Source organism: Ostrinia nubilalis, chromosome 29 (genome assembly GCF_963855985.1).
Source record: "Ostrinia nubilalis chromosome 29, ilOstNubi1.1, whole genome shotgun sequence".
Classification (NCBI taxonomy): Eukaryota; Metazoa; Arthropoda; class Insecta; order Lepidoptera; family Crambidae; genus Ostrinia; species Ostrinia nubilalis.
Window position 1 is genome coordinate 6,678,855 of NC_087116.1, and position 17,293 is coordinate 6,696,147.

The 17,293-nt window shown below is 37.7% G+C and overlaps 1 protein-coding gene and 1 non-coding gene across 2 annotated transcripts in view; both read left to right on the forward strand.

Moving 5' to 3' along the window:
* LOC135085786 (fatty acyl-CoA reductase wat-like) overlaps positions 1 to 17,293 on the forward strand; it is a 49,570-nt gene that overhangs the window by 18,077 nt on the left and 14,200 nt on the right. Inside the window, exons 5-10 of the mRNA XM_063980585.1 lie at positions 9,599 to 9,714; positions 12,130 to 12,252; positions 14,067 to 14,251; positions 14,697 to 14,780; positions 15,540 to 15,649; positions 16,490 to 16,575. Of these exons, the coding sequence (XP_063836655.1) occupies positions 9,599 to 9,714; positions 12,130 to 12,252; positions 14,067 to 14,251; positions 14,697 to 14,780; positions 15,540 to 15,649; positions 16,490 to 16,575 (704 nt within the window). The remainder of the gene's footprint in view (positions 1 to 9,598; positions 9,715 to 12,129; positions 12,253 to 14,066; positions 14,252 to 14,696; positions 14,781 to 15,539; positions 15,650 to 16,489; positions 16,576 to 17,293) is intronic.
* Positions 8,039 to 8,111, forward strand: Trnav-uac (transfer RNA valine (anticodon UAC)). Its single transcript has one exon. It is a non-coding gene; the product is annotated as a tRNA-Val (tRNA).

Genomic DNA, 17,293 nt, shown 5'->3' on the forward strand with positions numbered 1-17,293 from the left:
TGTGTAATGTACTTTCTTACCGTTCATGAATACCGATTAAACTTTTTGTCGACAAAAATCTGTTCAGTAGGGATTCTTTAAACTAAGAGCAATACACGACATTCATGTAGAACGAGATTTTGCGTGAATCTGAAAGGTCTGTCACAGAAAAACCTTAACGCGCGAGTTAACCTTTTAACCGGGATAAAAACTGATCCATAATTTTCCCAATGTATCTCTCACATTTTATTTTTTACTTTATTAGGGTAAAAAAACAATGTTGAATAGAAATTATAACAAACTATCTGAAACGGTCTACTAGTGATATGGCTTTTTTAAACGTGAAAAATACTTAGACAGGCAGACAGAGTTACTTTAGTACATATTAATATGATTAGTAAGTATGACTCTACATGAGCACTTACAGCTTTACCACTGTTACATAATATGTCTATAAATAAAAGCGAAATGTCACTGACTTCACTCAGAAATTACAAGTGCTAGGAGTCTCAAATTTTGCATGGGGGTTCCTTTTAGAACGTAGGTGCTCACTAAGACGGGATTTTGCAAAATTCAACCGGGATCCACGCGTACAAAGTCGCGGGCGGCCGCTAGTAATAAAATAAATGTCACGTATGTGTCCCGTTGCTCAGTTTTAAATATAATGGAAATTAATTCTTACCTCGAACTTGGCCGGTTTTTTACATTCACAATACACGTCAATCAAATGACCCGGAATATGTTCGTACTTACCTACATAATGATGTTTTTTTCATTACCTATTTGTAGGAATAGTTCGACATGAGACTTCCTATAAAACTTTTTACATAATGATGTCATCATTATTTTGTATTGAGTCTTTTAAATCAACAATATTATTGTTCGAATTGATCGTTAACTTCTAGTTAAGCTCCATCTATACTAATATTATAAATGCGAAAGTAACTCTGTCTGTCTGTCTGTCTGTCTGTATCTCTTTCACGCCTAAACCACTGAACCAATTTTGATGAAATTTGGCATAGAGATTTTAAGATTTGTTTTTATCCCGGTTTCTGAAACAGGGTCGCGCGCGATAAAGTTTTTCTGTGACAGACAAAATTCCACGCGGGCGAAGCCGCGGGCGGAAAGCTAGTTTAAAAATATGAAAAAAATCGATAAAAAAACTAAAAATTATTATTTACATTATTTTTGTATAGGATCATACTACACATAGACTTGTAGGTATTATTTTTATTGCTATGCCTACTGTATATTACCGATACAGGGTGGACACGATAAGTGATCTCTCTCGATTATTTGGGTGAATATCAACAAACTCGTTTTTTGCCTAATTCCGGTGGCGAATTTTAATTTCCTCTTTCCAAAACTTTTTTGTGGCAGAAATAATAGTAAATAACTTGTATTATTCAATGATATGGTAGAGATCAAAATATTATTAAAACTTCTCGAGATATGTTAATTTGAAATTATCAAGAGCCACCGAAATTGTATTTGAGCCACCGGAATGAAGAATCAATCCACCGAAATTTATTTATACAGCGGAATTCGGAATGTTATGGATAATTGTCTAAAATTACTTATTTATTTGTAATCAATTAAGTATTATTATCCAGTAAAGATGTTTATAATTAAAAACAATATTTAGGCCTGTATTGTGACCCTAAAAAAGCATCAGATCTTCCCATGTGAGTCGTAAGAGCCAACTAAGCAATCAAAATACTGGAGGGTGGGCTGCAGCATCTTTCCAGGTATTATACTACCATACTGGAACTACCAACCAGCCTGCTAAGCATGGTGATAACGGCAAAATCCCTCCATAGAGAACAAATCCAAAACTTTCTGGCTCTAGCCGCCAACAGCCCCGTTATTATAGACTCATCACAAAGACATCATACATGACTCTCAAACCCAGAAACCAACTCTAGTCCCGGGAGGGCGACCAACTGCCCCAGGTTGGCGTTAGGTTATCTTCCATAAGTAAAAATGTTGGTCCAGGTTAGCCAAGTTTTCATGATGGTATCATACCTATCCGACACTCAGAATTACGCTACTAATTATTCGCTAAAGACCATGCGAACTGCAGATTAAGTATGAAAATATTTTTAGATCTATACCAGCTACTGAACTAACACATTACATGTTTGTGACAGGCTAATTTAACGGAAAACTATGCAAACCTAGCGACAATGAGCTAAATGAAAGTAGTACAATTAAGAAACGGAGGACTAAATCCAGCCAGCCTCATGGAGAGAGAAGGCCTAGCAAAAGATGCCAGAACTGTAAAAGCGTACTGAGCTGCACCCTAATAGTACTGCAAAAATCAAAATGTAGTAATCATTTTTAGACGAACAGGCAATTTAATCACATGTGCATTCTCCGATCACCACACAGCTTATGACCGCAGTCTATGGAGGAACACTATCTGCGGTCGCGATCCTCATCAGTGAGGGACCGAGGAAGAAGAAGAAGTGATTACCGAAATAGAAGAATTCCGAATAAAAGATGCTCAAAAGATTTCGACTGATGAAGCCTAAGCCACGACCAGTGCCAATCCAGCTCCAAAACCCCACGAATTTTCAGCTCGAGTGGCAGAATAGATTGCAACCTACGACACTAGGGAAATTTTAGCTGTTTCAGAACTATTCTTTTCTGTTTTTAAGATTTTGCTTAGTATCGATGTATAAATAGCCATCCAAGTCCTCACGCTGATACAGAGACAATTTTTTTTGTAATAAATCGAAAGTATGTATTTGCGAGGACCAAATTGAATATACCTACCAACATGAATAAGGAAGATAGCAGAACCATTTTGGTAAATGCCTAAGCTGCTAGGAGAGATTAAGAAGCACTACTAGTAATTAGGCTGAAGATCGAGATTATTCCGACACTGTAGCGAAGATATCCTAGACTTTAGCTTGAGCGAGATTAGAATGCCCTATTAAAAACAACAAGGTATGTACCAGGAGATAATGAAATCACAACTGAGCTTATGAAATCAGATGGAATGCTAGTACTAAAGTTCCCTTAAATACCACCATGTTTATTGGCCGATAAACCAAAAAATAAGACATGGTGGTGGTGGTAGAGACTGGAATGGAATGGACGTTGGCGATGGTCCAGAGTCAGGTGAGGCCTCCTGCTTCGGGATTCACCGCTTTTTCCTGAAATATGACACTCTCGCTATCCAACATCCAGTCTCCCAGACAACCTCATTTTCGAAAAGACGTTCGTAATACTACGTACATATTTAATGCCGCGTCAAATTATGCAGAAGACTGAGGACTATAATCAGTCATTATTATTGGCCTTTTTGTACATATTTCGATTCAAGACCTGGGCTGTGCTACAGTCTCTTTAATGGCGTCAAATTGATTGTCGATACATGCAACTTCTGAAGTATTTGTATGAAAACTTCATCATATCAGCCCTCCCCCAAGATCAGAACTCGAAACTTATCTGATTGCTGCGAGGGTTCAGAGTTGGAGACACCATAATCTCTTAAAGTCTTCACTACCTCCCACTTAGAGGTTTTCAAGCTTCGGAGCTAGACCGAGCTCAGTATCAAGATACGGCGAGTACATCACACAACTTCGACTCACTGACGTAGTTGACTCATTGTAGTTATGGCTAAGACCTTAGTAGACCTAGGTACAATGTTCCAGAGCCAATAAGACCAATTCTGGCAATAGATTCGCCACCGGAGCCACCGAAATTGCGCCACCGAAATTAAAAATTTGTTACAAAATTCAAATTATAATGAAAACTATAATTCTGATCAATAATTTCTGTATGCAGATACAACAAAACACCAAACTTTAATCATGTTAAAGAATCGTTTAGCATCTAAGTAAGTAGCTTTCACTCATACACTTGACAGCGAAATTGAAAAATTTTGTATTCCTGTGCCGCTGATACAAATATTTACGGGTCTGCTGGAAAAACAATACCACAAGTCGCAAGTCTTTATAGCCCGATCAGGAGGACACAGCTGAGTGATGCAGGGAAGAAGAACTCTACGTCTCTCAAAGCTTCTTTGGAGAAGTAAGAGAGTGTCGAAATTGAGCCACTGTAATTGCTTTTTTTCGTGGGACAGTTTTGAAAGGCTATTTAAAACACTTAAAATATGAAATATCACATTTCTTTTATATCATTTGGAAGTCTTATTTAATGTATTTTATGGCTATACTATTCTTAAATTACTAGAGTCCCCGAGAAAGAAGGAATAACACAATTTATGAGTAGAAATAGAGTTAGGACGCGCCACCGCTATTAGATTTTGGGTCTTTGAAAATTTTTTTAGCACATAAAATAACTACCTATTGTCCTGAAGACTTTGCTATCGTGTAAAACGCTGTTTAAACTACACTCGACATCAAATAAATCGCACCTCCCGCGACAAGCATTTTCAAACGTATGCATCCCCACTTCCCACCAATATTAGCACCATTTAAAAGCCTAGTTCTAACCTTCATTTCATTAAAGGAAAGGTTTCTACCCCAAAAATGTGTCTTTAGAAGGATCCAGAGTCACTTCTTCAAAAAATAGGTAGTTACGCTAGAGCCAACTTTTATGGCTATAGAACTGTTAAGTTGAGATTAATCGCTATCCATCTGTTAAAGAGGACACGTGAGATCATTATTTGGTTTTATAACCATAAAAATTGGTCTAATTGATCCCATAGGGGGGCCTAAAGTGAGGTATTTTTTCAAGTCACATTTATGGTATATGTTAATCATTTATTAAGAAATTAAATGTGTTTTTCTATAAGGATATTTATTGGGCTTTCAAATAACACCAATATTGTTGGGGCACCATGATTGTGTCAGAAGAAAATCGTTAAAGTTCGCGTCACGGAAGGTGCGGTTTATTTGATGTTGAGTGTATATGTTACTGTAAAAGCTCGAACTACGGTTAATCTTAAGATTTAAGTGTAAGTCTTAGGATTTACCGACATGAGTTGGTAAATGTAAGTATTTCTGAAAATACGACGATTTTTTCGAGCTTTTACCATTCGAATTCAGCATATGCTAGGTTTTACCTCTGACAGCTGGTAGATGTTGGTTTTAGGAATAAAACAATGAGTAATCCTTAACTACTTACTTTTTTGATAGTAATAAGTACAAACTAACACCATATTTAAATTATTTGCAATCATTTCTTTTTCTTGTGTTTTGGTGTTCACATTTTTACTGTTTCCTTTTTTTATTCGAACTTTTAATTAGTAAGATTATAACAAAAATGATAATACCATGGACTCCATGGTATCATTATGTGAAGTGGAAAAAATCGGAATTATAATAACCCTGCATTGATAGTAGCGCATACCTGTAAATATCATTTCTAGCCTATCTAGGACACTGAAATTTTATACTGCATGCATCCTACAAATATTATAAACGCGAAAGTTTGTGTGGATGTTTGTTACTCTTTCAAGCAAAAACTACTGAACTGATTTTGATGAAACTTTACAGTATTATTGTTTATAACCCAGAATAACATATAGGCTATAATTTATGGCGATCTGTGACAAATTAAATTTCACGCGGGTGAAGCCGCCGGCAAAAGCTAGTATTTTATGACATGATCTTACGTTGCTAAAGAAAAAACAAGGCACTGACATCATGGTTTGTTTAATTGTATTAAAATGAAAAGTGATGCCGTGGTCTTTCTTTTTAGTTCTTAAATTGTTCGTACATTTATTAAACAATACAAAAAGGCTGCGCTCGTGTAATACGTAGATAAGACCGATTATTACCTGTCAAAAATGGTTGTTTTGTTTGTCAACATTTACCGTGCCATTAATGTAAATCCTAAGATTTACCAACGAAATGGTGGTAAGAGTTCGAATCGCAAACCGTTTGGGACATTTACCATTAGGAATTGGTAGATCTTAGGTTTTACTGGAATATCTTAGGATTAACTGCAATTCGAGCTTTTACAGTAACATATATACAGAAAAAAAATCATCGCTCTAGTTACATTTCTCCCATCGATTCTCAGCTCCGCCGCGTAAAAAACGTGTTTGGGATATTCACCCATTTCTAAACTATAAAAGATATCGAAAAACTGGTTACTGATCCTGAAAGTGCTTCACAAGCTCTATCAAACGGTATCAATAATATCTTTCGGAATAATGAAAATACTGTTTCCAGCTTCCATACATTTAGTACCTACAGTTTTTCTTACACTCGGAGGCCTGATGTTTGCATCCCATTTTTACAACATCTACGGGATTTGATTGGATTTTATTTGATTTGCATGGTTTGACTTTTGAGTGTTTTGTTTTTGGTGATTGGTTTTTTTAAGGTTATTTCTTGTGTGCGCGTTTGTGTGCAGTGTGTGCATTTTTTTTGCTTCATTTGGGTGTCTTGCAAAAAGGGTAAGTTATTATTTTTTGTTAATCTATTTTGTCTCTACTTTTAGTCAAAATATGTTTTGAATTAAATTATTTTTATTTTTTGATAAAACCTGGGCAGTCGGAGTATGGATAAAAAAAAGAAAATAATAAGTCTGTGTTGCAACATCTTATTTATAACAAACGTCAAAAATCTGTCAAACTACATACAATAAACACCGGTTAACGTTATAGTTACGGTTAAAGTTATGTGGTGCAACTCAGCCTTACCCGACTGCGCCATAAAGAGGGTTATTTAACCTACTTTATCGAAATTAGTTTTTTTAATAAAATAAAATTATTATAATTCAGATTTGTTTAAAAATATGTATTTTAACAATGTTTTTTCTTTTTTCAGATGGAAGGATAAGTTTGAAGGCCAGTCGTGTCGTGGAAAAAATCGTTTTGTAGTTTTTTTTTTGTATTTCTGTTTTAGATTGCATTCGAATGTATTAAGTGGTGATGTTTGAATTGTGAACTGTATTTTGTTTTTTTTTGTGTTTTATTTAAAAAATAGCAAATAAGTTTTTATTTGTGAACTTAATTTTTCTTAATTATTTATTTACCACGAATATGCGTGAGCCTGAAAATACACTATTTTTAGACTTTTTTGATACTTATGTTTTTTTTTGTCAAAGTTGCTTAGTTGCAAAATAATATTAATTGTTTGTTTTGAGAACCTACCTAATTGAGAAAGTACCTTCTGAATAAAATGTGAATTTTGAAGTTTTTAGTTTTATTTTAAAACTGACTGACTTTACTAATTAGTTTGTATGTTTCATTGTATGTTTTCCGAACAAAATAAATTTAAAAAAAATTGAAATAGGGAATTAATTTTACTTTTTAATAAGTGTCTGTACTAGTAGGTATGGTTTCCATTGTTGACCTTTTTGAACCGGTACAAATTAGTCCGTGGATTTTAATAAACAATAATTTTATAATAATAATAATTTTACTTTAAACAATAAAATGAATACAATTAAATTTTAATGTAGACTACTATAAATAAAGATAAAAAAAAAAAAAAAACTACTAACTAAGTTTAGTTCAAAACAAAATAAAATAGTGGGGTCTTTCCCACGGAGACATCCCGTTTTTTGCAGGAACTGTTTTGTGCAGGATCCCGTTAGTAGTATACGTGTTTAATATTAACATTGAGACGAACATCCCGTTTGCACAGTCCCTCAAAAAACCGATTTGAAACTTAGGTTGCAATCCTTTAGGAAATAAACACTTTTTTACAAGTTTTTACTTTATCTACTTTGCATTTGATTCGAATTTCAAATGTTCACTCAATAGTCCAGTTGTAGTCCAGTTTTACGCGGTCCTGCATTACCGAAACCCACAAAACTGGAATGTAGACATCCGTTTTTTCACCGGACGACGCCGCGACGGACCGTCAAAAACGGATAATATCCTTTGTTTGCTGTCAATTTTATAACCGATGCATGTGCGCACGTTCGTTAAAAATACATACAGCCGAACATTATAACCTCCTCCTTTTTTTAAGTCGGTTAAAAACCATACACCATTGCTAAATCCGGAAAAAAAATTGGGCCGCTTGTCCGTTTATAAAACGAATGTCTGCAAACGGCCTGCTGAAACTTCATAAATTAAATTTCAGTTACCAAGGACTTGGCTGAAAATTTCGCCATTTCTCCCATCGGTTCCGTGGTGTAGTGGTTATCACATCTGCTTTACACGCAGAAGGCCGCCAGTTCGATCCTGGCCGGAATCACACTTTTTGTATTTTTTTTCACTAAGAAATCACAAAAAAAATGAGAAAAAATATAACATTGATAAAGTTTTTTTATCATTTTTTTTCTGGCGTTAAGAATCGCCCCTCGATCTATTTTTTTTTAAATAACTTGAAAAAAGCGAACTGCCTCAGAAAGCGAAAGGTCGTGGGTTCGATTCCCACCTTAGGCAGTTCGGTTTTTTCAGGTTACTTTAAAAAAAGTTGTTATAAACATTACAAATATAAATTACAGTTAAAATGTTTTATTACTTACGAATTTTTATAACGTTTTCTCTACTAGAAAAGGGGGTTTTACCTAGAAAGGATAATAGTAAATATGTAGTATATTGTATTATGATTAATATACATAATATTATTTATGTATGTACGTATACGTAAGTTGACGTCAATATATGAATGATCCAAAGTTCTAACAAGCTTTACACTGCATATCTTGGAAATTATGTATAGCCTGACCAGGAACATAAAAACCCTCGCCATGTTGCGGAAAAGTAATGGTACTAATTTCTTTTAATGGCAACAGTAACTGAAAACTTCATTGACATGTCACCTTGCATGTCAGTCTATTGCTGTCAAAGTGTAAACAAACTTTATTTTAAATGTGCGCAATTGATTTTGTGAATTAAATTGCTAAAATCTTTTTATAGTCGTGAAAGAAAAGTGGTTCACAATGTGTTAAAGTATTTGTCGAAGAGAAATACTAAGGGTTCGGACAATATTTTCATTGAATAATGTTTCCGACAAAGGTTGTCAAATTGACTGTCATGTTTATCGTATAGTACAGTCCACTATGAAAATTAGCTGTGGTTTGTTTCAACTACCTATTTTAAAATTTTCTGTCACTTTCTAAGTGTTGAATTTTATGGAATTGGGAAAGAAGTACCGAGTTTGAAGCGTTCATGACCAAACATTGCAGTTGAATATTCAAGTTCTGAATTTAATTATTGATGAATAATAAAATAAATCCTACTAGCTCGATTGATGGTTTCATTTAATTTATTTAAACCAGGTTACCTATAATAATATTTTTTGGTTAATTTATGAAAATATCAAATTAGCCCGTAATCCTGAATCCTGATACATAAAGTTAGCCTATTAATTTAACACAGGTACGACTGTACTCAGTGTTGCACTATCAAATGCGATTGACGCGCCTCTATGCCAGGGTTTTTATGTTCCTGGTCAGGCTATACACGCATGGCACGGGACATTGTTATAATAATTTTGAAATTGTAAAAAATCATCAGGGATATGTATCCCTGATGATTTTTTACAATTTTAAAATTATAATTTTTAATTTTATAATTTTAAATTTTATAATTTTAAAATATGTAAAAACAATATGTATTCGGATCGCTATTTTATTGTATTTTACAAGTTACTTACATAAAATAATATTTCGTCGTGAAATTTTCACATTCAAAACTGCTAGCGCCATCTCTTACCAAGCGGCGGTACCTTTGCAGTGCTCATCGAGAAGTTACTCCGCTCGTGCACAGATGTCGACACTATCTACGTGCTCATCCGGAACAAGAAAGGGAAAGATGCAAGAGTGAGACTGCACGATATGTTGGACGAATTTGTAAGTAATTAAAAATCAAACAATCATCTTATTGGTGATCAAATAAATAAGTAGAATAGAATAGATCTATTTCATATATTTATATAAATAATAATAATCTAATGATATAAAAATACCTAATCATAACTTATTATAACTTTGAGATAACTGCGTACCTTGCTGGAATTCGACTCTCCCTCGCACTCCTCCCCGCGTTTGCCGTCGATGTGACGTCACGGATGCCAGGTGTGCAGTTTTAACTCGATGGACTTGTAGTTTCTCAACCACCACACCACCCTTGCATTTTTGTTACGTTACCTATAAAAGTTATTTTTACATCATTATTATCTACAAATTAATTTGAATAAACATTTGAACTATTTTTATTAAGATTGATGATATCTTCGAAAATATGCACTTTGAAACACATATTGTTCTATAACTTATTTTTATACATAAAAATATCCATAGAGTTATAGGATTAGAGATGAAACGGATATCCGGCAACTATCCGGTAGGCCGGATATCCGGCCCTAATTTACTATCCGGCCGGATACCGGATAGTAACTCACTATCCGGCCGGATACCGGATATTAAAAAAAACGACAATTTCCTATTAATAAAATGAAATTTCTGTTCGGTTTGGTTGGTGGTAGGGCTTCTTCTAAGTCCGCCTGGCTAGCTACCACCATCTTACCTAAGTCTGTCGCCATAACAACAATGTCAACAGCATTGTTGTGTTCCGGCAGTTAGAGGTAAGATAGCCAGTTCCTCCGTGGTTGAGGATTCCGGGTGAAGCTCGCTTCCACCTTCGGCCTGATCGCCACTTACCATCAGGGGAGATACACGCTCGTTGTGGATAAAAAAAAATTACATTCATCTTTGAGGTAAATATCAATCTTTAACGTTTTACATAAATATATTGACTTGGCCATCGCACTAAATAATTTAATTTACACGTGTTTTCATGCGATGGCCAAGTCAATATATTTATGTAAAACGTTAAAGATTTCCTGGCCTGGACTTGGTATTACATGGATCTCACAACTTTTTACCGTAGAACAACTGAGTTGCGAGACTTGGTTTTTTTGACAAGTATTGTTTTTGATGGGATCTCATTTCTTTTTGTATTTTGTAGACAGCAGTTATGTATCTAGAAAACTGGACCGAAATTGAAAAATTTTACTCGACTTGGCGGTTGCACTACCGTGCCCCCAAATATTTTAGTTTTTCCTTGATTCATACACCAAACACTACTTATATTCCAAATTTGAAGCTTCTAGGTCTGCTAGAAGTGCCTTAGAATTTTGATGATCGGTGAGTCAGTCAGTGAGTCAGTGAGTGACAAAATTAAGTAACTTTGACCCGTTATAATTCCTAAACTACTGGTTCAAATTGAATGAAATTTTAAATATACCGTGTCTTTACAATGCCTGCATAGCTAATGAAAATTCAGCCTTCTAGTTTTATCCACAACGAAGTTACAGGCAGTCGAAAATGGCCTGAATTGCTTCGAGAAAAGGATGGTACGGCCGTGCCGCTTTTTTGCTCGACTTGGTGGGGGCACTGCCGTGCCCCCAGATAAAATGGCTTACAATAATGACGGCTTTTATTTAAGTCCAAAAAGTTACAAAAAAGCCATTTTCATTAAAGGAGAGGGTTTTAGCCCAAAAATGTGTCTGTAGAAGAATCCAGAGTCACTTCTTCAAAAAATAGGTAGTTACGCTTGAGCCGACTTTTATGGCTATAAAACTGTTAAGTTGGGATTAATCGCTATCCATCTGTTAAAGATGACACGTGAGATCATTATTTGGTTTTATAACCATAAAAATTGGTCTAATTGATCCCAGAGCTGCAGAGGTGAGCTCAAAGTGAGGTCTTTTTTCAAGTCACATTTATTGTATATCGCGTTTATGTTAATCGTTTATTAAGAAATTAAATGTGTTTTTCTTTACGGATATTTATTGGAATTTCAAATAACACCAATATTGTTGGGGCACCATGACTGTGTCAGTAGAAACGAGTTTTCCTGTAAAACGTAGGTGGGCCGATATTTGTGATGACCAGTCTAATTAAATTTTCGCTATTCAATCACACACTCACGATTGCAGCCGAAATTGAATTGTTCTGCCCCCTAGAGAAGTGACAAAATCTGACATTCTATTCGGACGGATTCGATTTTCCAAAAGTGTGACTAGTCTATTCTACTAATAGACCCACTGATCGCGTTCGAAGCACCTGTGCGGCACTTACTCGTCACGACATGCAACGAGACAATGGGCCAACTATCCGGCCGCCGGATATCCGGCTATCCGGCCTAGCAGCTGGCCGGATATCCGGTATCCGGTATCCGGCCAAACAACTATCCGTTTCATCTCTATATAGGATATCGTCAGGATTTCACCCTTTGAAACCCTGTTTTCTGCCATTTTCCAGCTATTTCACAGAGCTCTGGACGAGAATCCAAAGGGCATCCACAAAGTAGTTCCCATAATAGGTGACATGGAACTGCCTGGCCTGGGCATCAGCGACGAAGACAGACGGACTATTACTAGCAAAGTAAGTGTTTGACCTCTTTTCACGACTATTTTTCACTATGGGCCTCATAAGAAGGCTCAAGGTCACCTAGAAAAGGCGATGGAGCGTGCTATGCTCGGAGTTTCCCTGCGTGATCGAACCAGAAATGAGGAGATCCGCAGGAGAACTAAAGTACCTACTGACATAGTAATAGCTGAAATCGCTGAAATCAAGTGGTAGTGGGCGGAGCACATAGCTCGCAGAACTGACGGCCGATGGGGCAGCAAAGTTCTGTATTCTGTACCTCTAGCATGAACAACTTTCGTCTTCGAATCGTTTGCGTATTTGACAAAATTCGATACTTAACTTCGAATTAAACGATAATGTGACAATTTTGATTCTCAAAATAAGTTTCGTGCAACCATTTCTCATACTAAGTTCACTTTACGACACGTTCACAAGGGCGCTGTTGTAGTTTTCGTACTAAATCTTTTGATGGCGATTCGAATACGCAAACGATTCGAACTCAAAAGTTTTTCGTGCTAGAAGTACTGGAGTGGAGGCCACGTACCGGAAAACGCAGCGTGGTTTCCACCCACAAGGTGAACCGACGACCTCATAAAGGTAGCAGGAAGGCGCTGGATGCAGGCCGCTACCAACCGGGCGATGTGGAAATCATTGGGGGAGGCCTGTGTTCAGGAGTGGACGTCCTTGAAAATGATGACGACGATGATGATGAATGTAATTTTTATTCTCTCCGTGGTTTATTTATAATAATTATGTTATATTTACCAGGTATTCCATAGCGGTCTTAAATTTTTGTTCTATATCAAACACATTTGTACCAAACTCAAGTCCCCAAAAGACAGGACTACCTAGTTTGGGGACTACTAGCAGGCCTGTCTCACTCCGCGCGGTACATCCGATAATTACCTACAGCGAAGCGCCCCGCCGGCGGGTATTATATCAGTCGAGTGTCACGCGCGCGCCCGTCAGGACGCTGGCGTGCGTTGTAGTAGGTACCTAATTCTATGATCGAAGTATTATTTAAAAATGGACATAAAGAGAAAGAAATATTGTGCGGCGTTCGGGTGTTTAAATTCGAAAAGAAATCTACCGGATTTATCTGTTGTTTCGCTTCCCAAAGATGCTGAAAGGTATGTTGGCCATGTAGGTAATCAATAATTCTTAGGATAGTATAGGAACCTAACCTACCATGACTACTGCTCAGAATGCGTTCGTTCGTTTCAGCCAAATGACGTCCACTGCTGGACAAAGACCTTTCCCAAGGTTTTCCATAATGAATGCGTACTTACCTACATACGTACCTCATTACATATAAGTAGATTAATTATTTTTTCACTAGACAGCAACCCTAACAGCGTAAGAAGAGTTCAGAGGCACGCGATAGAAAGAGACAAAACTTGTAGGTGAATAAAATTGTAGGTACGTAGTGCTGTGCGAGCTGAATTACACTGTATCGCGAGGTAGCAAGACTCGCATTTATTTAAATCGTCTTGCGGAGTAATCCTTCTGTACCTGTACTATTACTTATTCTGTGCTACTAGTAAGTCACCTGAGCCCCGATTACGGTAGTTTTTAACGTCTCCAATCCAGACGCGCTTCATCGATTCTGCGATACGATTGGTCAAAACAGCTGCAACGTACGCTGTTTTGATCATTACGCTGACCAATCGTATCGCAGAATCGATGAAGCGCGTCTGGATTGGAAACGTTAAAAATTACCGTAATCGGGGTTCTGAATTCCTATTAGTATAACTACTTTGTAAACTTATGTAACTAAAGTGCATTTTTCTGGAAATAAATTTATTCTTATTCTTATTGAATTTGCCCAGGTGTCAGTAATCATAAACGCGGCAGCCACGGTCAAGTTCGACGAGAAGCTGTCAGTCTCCACCGGCATCAACGTCAGAGGGACCAAGGAAGTGCTCCGCCTGGCTAAGGAGTGCCGCAATCTCCGCGCTATCACCCACGTTTCGACTGCCTTCTCTAATACGCACGTGCCTTATATTGAGGAAAAGTAAGTTATCTTCTAATCTGAGGGCTTAGTGTGAGTTTACATCAAGAGTAGTCACTAGCGAGCGCGTTAAAAAATTATATGAAAATTTTAGTTCTTGAAAGTTTCCGCTAGGGGCGCTGTACAATCCGTCATACATATTTTAATGTCACTTTTTTACTCACACTAAGCCCCCTGAACATGGGTATGCACCACGTATTAAAAAAAACATTGATATTAGTACCTACCTACAACTATTTTTTGACTTCTTGTTAACCTCTTCTGCGGGCAGCGCCATCTTGCGATCCGAACAACAAAAAATTCTGATACTTGGTTTAAGCTTCTCAACAATAGATGGCGTTATTTACGGGATCGGTTGTTTTGTTTTTGTTCTGTTGAAACCTTTTTGTTTATTATGTTTTTTAAATCGTTTATTGGGATAAAAATATTTTATATGTATACGTTTCAGATTCTACGACCCGCCCATGTCCGTGGAAGCTTTAGAGGCCGTCTCTGAAATCAATGAGGATCTTATTGATGCCATTTTGCCTACGTAAGTTTGTACTTATCTCCTTTTTTCGGTCGGCTTCTAATTTGTACGAGGAATTGGCCGATATTAAGCTAGTGTAAGTAAGTACAGTTAGTTTCAAATAGTTCGTGACACCCAAAGTGGCCAAAAAGTTGACAATACAACTTTATTCCAATTGTAACAAAGACGTGTTGCGAACTTTTTGGCTACTTTGGGTGTCGCGAACTATTTGACGCTGTACATGTTCATACTGATTAACAGTGTAAAATAAATAAGATACAGTTCTAAAATACAGAAGAGGACACGTGCAGGTGTCACGCATGCGGAACAATCCCGCTTCCGTGTTGAAAGTTCATAGCAGACTTAAATCAACTCGGAAAGGGCCTTTCGCGAGTTGTCATCGCCTTTTGCGCACTGTCAAACGCGAGGCGAGGCGAGGCGTTTACGTTACGATGTGTGCGTTGCCAGTACGGAGTTTCATACAAAGAATACTGACCGCCTCGAGTTGATAAGGTTACGATCCCTTTCCGAGTTGATAAGTGTGTGACGTCCTGCAATCCGCACGATATTAAAAATACCCTTAATAAAGACACATCAACAAAAAGTTTACCTACAGTTTTTTCATACGATTCTTACGCTTGTATTCATAAACGAAGCAGCAAATCTAACGCACAGCGTTGAATAGCGCTCTGTGATTGGTTCGTGTTCGTGTCACCCTCTGTGCGTCCACGCGCACTGTGAGACCTCATAGTAATGTTTGTGATATGTTAATACCGTTTCTAGGCTAATAGGCAAGCGGCCCAACACATACTGCTTCACCAAAGCAGTGGCAGAGGAAGCGGTCAGGAAGTACGGAGAGGGCCTGCCCATCTGTATCGTCAGACCTTCCATAGGTAAGTTACTTACTGTTACAGCTAAGTGTAGTTACTTAGCTGTTATAATATTTTAACGGCCCTTTTACATTGCGACTTTTTGCAAACGCGCTTCACTCGCAATGCAGTATCGATACAGTCGCACATGCAACGCGATAAATTATAAGCAGTACGGCTAGCACGATAAACTTTCAAGTTCGAATCGTTTGCGTATTCGACAAAAGTCGATACTCAATCTTCGAATTAAACGATAACGTGACAATTTTGATTCTCAAAATAAGTTTCGTGCAACCATTTCTCATACTAAGTTCACTCTTTACGACACGTTTACAAGGGCGCTGATATAGTTTTCGTACTAAATCTTTTGATGGCGATTCGAATACGCAAACGATTTGAACTTGAAAGTTTTTCGTGCTAGCCGTACAGGCTAAGTAGCGATACTATCGTGATGCAGTCGCGCGACTGTAAAACGCGCGGCGTGTCAATCATGCGTAAACTCCCTTAGAAATTTTCTTGAACCGCCTACTCTAAATAATTTCTGTTTGGCCCAAAGGGTCACAAGTTTGAATAATGAAGGGCCAGAGCAGACCCTTACATAAACAGTACCCCGACGCGATATTATAGCGTCACGCGCCATCTCTTATTTTTAACTTTTTAAATATTCTTTTTTAAGTATCCTTGCCCAAATTGTAAAAACGAGACCCTAGTCTGTCACCAGGTTGTATCATGGACCATGATAGCTAGACAGACAAAACCCTTGGTGCGCGAGTCCGACTTGCACTTGGGCGGTTTCTCTTTTTTATGATTATTGGGCATTTTTTAAATAAAATATATTTTATTATAATGTTAAATGATTTCCAGTGGTGTCCACATACGAAGAGCCAGTTCGAGGGTGGACAGACAGCGTGTACGGACCCACGGGACTCGTGGTCGGGACCGGGACAGGGGTGAGTCATCATCATCATCAAGTCATTTACCTAGTCTCCGCTGCAGGAGCACTACTCTAATTTACCAGAGGCAAGTGGAGGAGATCGAATCAGAAATGAGGAGATCCGTAAACGAACTAAAGTCGCTGACATAGCCCGACGGATTAGCAAGCTGAAGTGGCAATGGGCAGGGCACATAGTACGCAGAACTGACGGCCGATGGGGCAGCAAGGTTCTGGAGTGGAGGCCGCGTACCAGAAAACGCAGCGTGGGACGTCCACCCACAAGGTGGACTGACATCATAAAGGTAGCAGGAAGGCGCTGGGCGCAGGCCGCTACCAATCGATCAACATGGAAATCATTGGGGGAGGCCTATGTTCAGCAGTGGACATCCTGTGGCTGAAATGATGATGATGATGATAAAGTGGACGATTTGGCCTACACTCCCCACGCTGGCCAGACGGGTTGGGGAGGCCTGATGTTCACATTTTGTCCCTTAGGGCTTCAGCTAACCTTCACGTGGGTGCACGGAGCGTGCACTGTACGGCTAGCACGAAAAACTTTTGAGTCCATCAAAAGATTTAGTACGAAAACTACAACAGCGCTCTTGTGAACGTGTCGTAAAATGAACTTAGTATGAGAAATGGTTGAACGAAACTTAATTCAAGATTCAAATTCATCAAAATTGTCACGTTATCGTTTAATTCGAAGGTTGAGTATCGAATTTTGTCGAATACGC